Source organism: Lactuca saligna, chromosome 7 (assembly GCF_052625555.1).
Source record: "Lactuca saligna cultivar CGN05327 chromosome 7, ASM5262555v1, whole genome shotgun sequence".
Classification (NCBI taxonomy): Eukaryota; Viridiplantae; Streptophyta; class Magnoliopsida; order Asterales; family Asteraceae; genus Lactuca; species Lactuca saligna.
The window spans coordinates 14,381,508-14,389,358 of NC_136423.1; the positions used below are offsets into that span (position 1 = coordinate 14,381,508).

The following is a 7,851-nucleotide window of genomic DNA, read 5'->3' on the forward strand; positions in this document are numbered from 1 at the left end:
ACTAGTCAGAGGTTGTTATGTTATTGCGGGGAGCCGTAATACTCACTAGACGGTAAGAGAGTGTGACATTGGAATGTTCCTCGATTAGGGTATGATGCAGAAGAGTTTTAGGCTTGAGTAGCCTTAGTATAGAGTTGTTTTTTGGAACCTAGTGGTTGAACCAAGGGCGGAATTGGAGGTCAGAGTTGAGTTGATCCTCAGTTGCATTGTGTTTTTTGTATGAGGAAAAGAGAATTTCGTGACTTGTGAGTCACTGAGCCGGGATAGTGGTCACGGGGAGGAAGCTCGTGAGATATTTTGGATCATGTTATAAGTGATCTTTGGAGGTTCAGCTGTGGAGTCAAAAGCTAACTTGGTGCTTAATATCGAAGTGGGATATGAGAAATCAGCTAGAGTTTATCATGGTGATGTCTGAGGACACTTCAAGGTGAGCGGATGATTCAGATGCTCGAGGACATGCTTCGGGCATGTGTATTAGATTTCGGAGGGAGTTGGGACACGCATTTTACTATTGGATGAGTTTTCCTATACAATAGCCATCATTCGAGCATTGGTATGCCACCCTTTGAGTTGTTGTATAGGAGGAGGTGTCGGACCCCCATTTGTTGGGAAGAGGTGGTGCATGGACCTGAGAGTCCTTGCGAGCAGATTCAGAGCATGTGCGATACATGGAGTAGCGGTTACTCTACTAGGGATAGTGTAGAGTGGGGTGTGAGCACCGTGGCACTTGTCTGAAGAGCCAAGGTTGACAAGTAGATTTCCTTGGGTAAGGAAAGAGAAAAGTAGGTAACTCCGGGAGAAGTGTTGGTTCACGGAAGTGAAAGCAGTAGTGAGAATGGATGATTAAGAGTATGGTGGTTGAACACTGTGTCAGTGCCAGTGGTATGGAAACGCATTCGGGTTGGGTGTCTGTTGAGGTTGCGGAAGAATCTCCGGTGGTTTAGAACCAGAGGACTTCGGAAGAAATGCAAGGATAGAGCCTTGGATTTAAGTATGGTTGTGATTAGGAGGTTATGTATATAGTGGTAATTCATCCTGGGGATGTCTGATGGTTTTGTCAGTATGTCGGGTTTTTCCAACCCGAGGATGTAGAGTAGGCTTAGCATGTGTATGCGATTGCAGAGGAGAGCTCAGGAGAGTTGTTCAAGAGCTGAAGGATGTATCATCTTGTTAGCATGAAAAGGAGTACAATCGAATTCAAAAAGGAAGAGAGATAAGTTCCAGTAGTGAACCCGATAAGGTTGTGTTAATCGAGGCAAGGGATAGCAGTAGGTATCAGTGAATACCCGGTCAAAACTCGATGGTTCAGGGTATTATCTAGTCTTGCGAGAGGCAAGTGTATATGGAGATCAAGAGTGATAAGTGTCTCTATCTGAGGAAAGAGCCGGTGGTCGGCTTGAGACAGTTGATATGAATCAGTAAGCAAGGAGTTAGATCATTTTTGGGATGATATCGGTGTTTGGAAGGATCTGGGTCAGTAGAGATCCGAGGTTGCAGTGTCGGGTTATGGTTATAGGAATTGTGTGCTGCAGCAGGCTTCGAGGACGAAGCCTAATTTAAGTGGGGGAGAATTGTAACATCCAGGAAATGCAGAAGTAAAGTTGAAGGGCTAAAAGTGTAAATAAGAAGGTCGACTCGGCGAGTCTATGGATAGACTCGGCGAGTCGAGTCGCGTTTCAGGTCGCGTGATAAGTGACCAACTCGGCGAGTTGCATGGGTGGACTCGGCGAGTTGGTGCTGTATGGAGAAAACCCTGATCCCGGGGGTTGAGCCCTATATAAAGAACATAATACCCACTCCCCAGCCTCTTTACCTTCCCTTTGAGTTCCAGAGGCCCTAGATTTGTGTGAGCTTTCCTTTGTTAGTGATTAGAGCCTTGGAGGAGGACATCTTGTAGGGGAATTGAAGATCAAGAAGATTTGGAGCAAGGGGTTTGCAGAGATTTGGTTCATTCTCCAGTAAGAGGTTGCATTGGAGGTAAGAGATCTGTTCTTGAGCTTTTATCCATCTAGATCTATCATTTGTGGGATTTTTGGGTGTATATCTAGTGCTATCTTGAGTTTGGAGGTTAGATCTAAGGTTGCTACCTCAGATCTAGAATAGTGATGATCCAAAAGAGCATAAAGTCCCTGTTCAAGAGATGTTGATGAAGTCTTTTAGCCCCAAACCTTAGCCCAAGAGTGTATTATGCTTAGATCTCCTTGGATTCACGTAAAGTTTGCCACTTTATGTGATGGATGGCTTGTATAAGAGTAGATCTATGGATTGGAGACCCTGCATAGCTTGGAAAGCCTCTATATGGGTTAAGAGCTAGTGATACTCGGCGAGTCAGATGGGTGTACTCGACGAATTGCATGAAGATAGGAAGAAACTCGGCGAGTTGGAAGAACAACTCGGCGAGTTGGTTGAAGATAGCCTTGGACTCGGCAAGTCTGTTCTTAGACTCGATGAGTCTGGTCTTGACGTCCTAACCTTTTCTGGTTAAGTTGAGAATCGGTGAGTCAAGGGATGACTCAGTGAGTTGAGTACGGTTTGACTCAGGGTTGTGGGACTCGGCGAGTCTTGGGGCGACTCGGCGAGTTGAGTTGTGTTATGGGAGTTTCAGAGCATGGGGACTCGATGAGTCAACAGGTTGACTCGACGAGTAGAGTCAGTTAGGAGGGTTGGCTTTAACTGAGGACTTTGACTTTGACCAAGAGTTGACCAGTTGACTTCCAGGGATGTTTTGGTTGTTATTGGTATTTATTGGTTTTGGTGATTCAGTGGTAGAGTTCGTGACGGTGGTTGGAGCAGCATGATCTTATTCTTCAGTCGGCAGTAACAGGTGAGTCTTCACACTATACTTTACCTAGAGTGGTAATAGAGTTATGTGACAGAGTTATTGTATGATATCTATGCGATGTGTGGCACTGCATTATTTCTATGTGATTTATGCTGTGTGTAGAGCTAGGACCAGAGGGTCCACAGAGTTAGGTTTAGAGTTATGTGCTAATGTAATTGTATGCTATTTATATTTTGAGATTTATTGTGATATGTGATATGCATGATTTTGAGTTTTCAGAGTTAGGATCTTTGGGTCCATAGAGTCAGAACCTGAGGGTTCATAGAGTTTGGGTGCACGGACCCATAGAGTTATAGCCTCGAGTGGCTAATATGTGTTAGAGTGGTATTTTGGGGAACTCACTAAGCTTCGTGCTTACAGTGTTTTGTGTTATGTGTTTCAGGTTTCTCAGGTTCATGGGACGGCACCGGCTCGATTGTACACACCGGGGGAAGCGTATGTTTGAGGATCCTGGTTTATTAATTGATTAAACAAAAGAGTTATGTTTTGTAACTTAAACAAATGGGATTTTTATGAAAAGCGTTAAAGAGATAAACTATTTTAATTTTCAAAAAATTTGTTTGAAAAATTACGGTGTTACAAGTAGCACACTTTGATTTCATCTATGGAAATCATCTTTTGGCTAGATCTTTAAATCTTCAACCAAGTCACCAAGAACATCAAGAACACACACTTGTTCTTGGTGATTGTAAGCCTTTTTGAGCCTCCATAACATACGTACTCTTTCCATATGCTTAGATCTTGTTAGAACACTAGATTAACACATTAAAACTGCCCATAATTTATGATCATGAGGGGTGTACGGTCGTACACCCATGTGTGGCCATACACCCCTCAAAACACCCTTATCCAAAGCTCATAAATCCTAGATCTAGTATACAAAAATCAAATCAATATATGAATTAGGGTTTAGATCTTACCTTGATTGTTATGTAGCAATAACAATCACACATCTCCGTGATCTTGACACTTGAAAGCTTAGTGCCTCAAATGTTGCACCTCTAATGGAATCACAAACACCATGAGCAACAAGATAACTTAGGAGAAGTAGGAGGAGGCACAAAAACATCCAAGAACCCTTAGGAATTACTTCCATACGTTTTTGGGGCCGTAGGGGTTCCTTATATAGTTAGGCTATTATGGTTATCAAACAAGGAAACCCTAATTAGACTGCTTAAGCTCCAAGCAGCCCATGGACTCCCTCCTTAGAAGCATTGGACGAATTCTAATGGGTTTCCCCATAGATTTCGTCCACTCCAACTTCTATGGAGTCTATTGGCCATTTATGCAACTATCTTATAATTACAATATCAGTCTCATTTATTTAATTAATCTCTTTTAGGCACAAAACTAGTTCTTAATTAATTCTTGACTAATATTAATTAAACAATATGATTTCTCTTTTAGTATATTATTCACATATTATATTAATAAATCATAATTATTCCTCTTTCTTCTTAGTTCATCCTATCAGTTGCTATGGTGAAGGCAACCCAAAAGGACCATGCTCGTAGTTGGGTCAAGTACATAGCAAAATAGTTATGAACTTAGACACCTAATTCAACAGTGGGTGATAATAAATATCAAAGTTGTCAAGATCGACTTTTTATATATGATTATTTTCTACTTTTGAAGATCGTGATCGCAAGATTGAATCGGATCGTAAGATCCTACTTAAATCAGCTTAAAACATAAATAATACGTTTTCATCAATCAATTAACTATTCAGTTAATATTACATATTTTAAAACATAAAAAAATACATATCGAAATACATCATTTAATGAAAAAGAATTCAAAATGGATATTCTATGTAATTAGTTCAATAAATAATATTATAAATTAAAAAAATAATAATAACGATCCAACGATCTTATGATAGATCCTATGATCTTACAACGATCTTAATAATACAAGTAAAATCATGATCAATTTACCTAGTTGGGATCGTATGATCGTACAATTATGCAAGCAAGAACACGATTTTAACAACCTTGATAAATGTCAAGTAAATAGTAATTAACCATAAAAATAAGATCGTATAGATGTTTTACGCATGGGAAAATTTAAATAGGATGTTGCTATACGTACTCTCACTCACATAAATAGTCACATAATGAGGGAGATACACAAACATTATTACATTTACAAAGGGGGCTACATAAAGCAATTTGGAGGGGGAGGCGGAAGTACGTATAGAATTTCCCATTTAAAATTTCAATAAAATAGTTAGGGCGTGTTTCATCGTGAATGCTTGAAAGCTTCTAACGTCTAACTTTTAACAAAAAAAATTTGATTTAAACAAAAAAATGTCGTTGACTGTATGAAAATACAACTTTCAGTTATCAATTACCAAATATTTTTATAAAATACATTCTCACAAATTTATCACAAATTTATCACTATGAAAAAACATATAACCACAATAATTCATATTGAAATAATCAACAAAGTCATACGATGCTGAAAAATGGAACAATAATATGTTGGTTAACTATGATTTTGGGAAATAAATGTTTCAAAATCAAATTCAAAAGTGAAATAGATTTTTTTTTTTGGTCTAGCATTTATTCTTATAATATATAGCATTTTTCACTTTCCAAAACTGAAATTTAAGGTCAGAAACTCAACTTGTCCACCAATTTTCAACTTTGTGTAGTTTTTTTTTTTTTTTTTTTTATTTTTATTTATTTTTATTTTTTTATTTTATTTTATTTTTTATTTATTTATTTTCTTAAACTTGTATTCAATTTTAATCTTGAAGTTGAAGATAAGAAATATCCATATTCCATATTAATCCCAGGGAGATCGGGATTATATGGTCCTATGGAATCGTTTATCTCTATCTCTGATCTCCTACTTTTAAATTTAAACGTCCATTCCATCTTGATTCCTCATTTTCTCATCCTATTTAATTTATCCCTCACTTTCACCGAGTAAAACCTTGCTTTGTCATCCTGGTAGGCTGGTACTCTCACCTTTTCCCTAGTAACGCCGACAGCCACCATCGGCGAATAAAAAATGGCGATTTTGGGAAAAATTCTTAATGTTATTCTCTTTCTCTTCATCCTCTTCCCTGCACCATCTACGGAAGATATCCAAAATATGAAGATTCGATCCGATAAACGTGGTAAGATCCTATTCTCGAAATTCGGATTCTCACATCCCGGTTACGTCTCAGTCGCGGTCTCCTCCGTGTCTGTCACCTCCCCGTTCCCCTTACCACAACCTGATCCTTCACGTTTGGGTTTCATGCTTCTTTCGCATGACTTGATCGACGAATACAACCAAGAATTCCAAAGAAACCACGCTTTGTGCCCATTGGACAACAAATTCATCAAAGTCCTCTTTACTTTCCAAGATCTCTCCTCTCCTCCTCAGTCTTCTTTCAACATATCGTACCATGTGACATATCCAAGTGTGTGTTCACTCTACTTTGTTAATTGCAACCTCTCCTGCGTGAGCATGGATGTCCACACAGAACTCTACAACACCAATGACGACGGCACTACCAAAAACTATTTATCAGCCGGCCAAACGCAGCATGCATCTCTTATCTTCTCTTTCTCCTATCTGTGTTTTCTAGGGATATGGATCTTGGTTTGCTTCAAGTACTGGCGATCTCTTCACATGGTTCATGTATTAATGGGTGTGTTTCTTGTTATATCGTTCCTTAACTTTGTCATTGTGGCCCTGGACCAACATTATGTGAAGTTTACAGGTACTTCTCATGGATGGGATGTCTTTGTTTACGTATTTCAGTTTATGAGATTTGAGCTTCTATTTACGGTGATCGTGTTGACGGGTTTCGGATGGGGTTTCTTCAAGCCTCGTTTGCATGCATTGGAACTATTTGTTTTGATGATTGTGATCCTACTTCAGGTTTGGGCTAATGTCTCTAATATAAATGTAGAGGAAACCCGACCTTATAGTATTAAAGACAAGGTGCATTGGGCCGTATCGTTCATTTTTGCAGAGTTTATTTGTAGCTTTGTTGTTACTCTACCCATGGCGTGTTCGGTTAGTATGATTCATGGGAATGCTAAGACTGCTTATTATATGTTTGGTGGTGTGGTTTTGGGATACACCTTCATTACATGGTTTTTTCGTATGGCTCTGGATCCCTTTGAATTTCTCCCATGGGTGGTTAATACGACAGAGGAAACCTGCGTTCTTTTTTTGTCTCTGGTGATGTTTTACATTTTTAAACCGTTTGACGACAAGGATGAAACGCATTGGCTGTGGGGGAACGGGAACATTAGTTTGGGTAATGAGTTGCCAACTTGATCTTTTTTTCTCCAGTAACTTTTTTTTTTTTTTTTTTTTTTTTTTTTTTGGCTGTGTTATGTCCAGTCTTTTTCGCATAAATGTTTTTATTAGTATACAAGATCATTGTCAATTTGTCGCTTTGTTGAATGCGTGATTTAACATCTACCATATTTTTATAAAGACAAAATATAATGTATATTGGTTAAATATTTCGGACTTAAAAAGAATAATATATATTTTGATTAGTAGATAGTTAGTCACAGAGTTTTTTTTCCACCACATTTACACTTTCAGCTTGTTAAACTGTACATTCAATCCTTATAACTGGTTAGTTCATGTTAATTGGTAAAATTTCTCTACTCTAATAAAAGACTACCTTTAAAGTAATGTCCACGAGACAACTTTTCAGCAACCCTCCAGCTTATTTCCTATATTATCAAAGTGATTTTCCTATTATAACTTTGTCCTTGTATAAACGCCATGCCCATTAAAATCGGTGGGACGAACAAGGAGGGTCGCAAGAAATCAGGAAGCAAAATTAATTTCAAATTTGGTTTATCTTGGTTTTCTCTATCAAGAAATATCAAAACAAAAAAAAAAAAAAAAACAATAAAATAGCTATCAAATCGAAAGAAATTAGGAAGCAAAATCATTTTCAAATTTGAATTGCATTTACTAAGGTTTAGTCGACTCCATATATTACCTCAATCGCTTCTATTCATGGCTCTATCTCTGCAAAA

At 38.2% G+C, this 7,851-nt stretch overlaps 1 protein-coding gene across 1 annotated transcript; it reads left to right on the forward strand.

The window, feature by feature from the left end:
• Positions 1 to 5,680: 5,680 nt before the first annotated feature.
• LOC145004180 (protein CANDIDATE G-PROTEIN COUPLED RECEPTOR 7-like) lies at positions 5,681 to 7,357 on the forward strand. Its single transcript, XM_078963067.1, has 2 exons — positions 5,681 to 6,491; positions 6,564 to 7,357. The coding sequence occupies exons 1-2, from the start codon at positions 5,864 to 5,866 to the stop codon at positions 7,127 to 7,129; spliced, it is 1,194 nt and encodes a 397-aa protein (XP_078819193.1). The 5' UTR covers positions 5,681 to 5,863; the 3' UTR covers positions 7,130 to 7,357.
• The last annotated feature ends 494 nt before the right edge of the window (positions 7,358 to 7,851 follow it).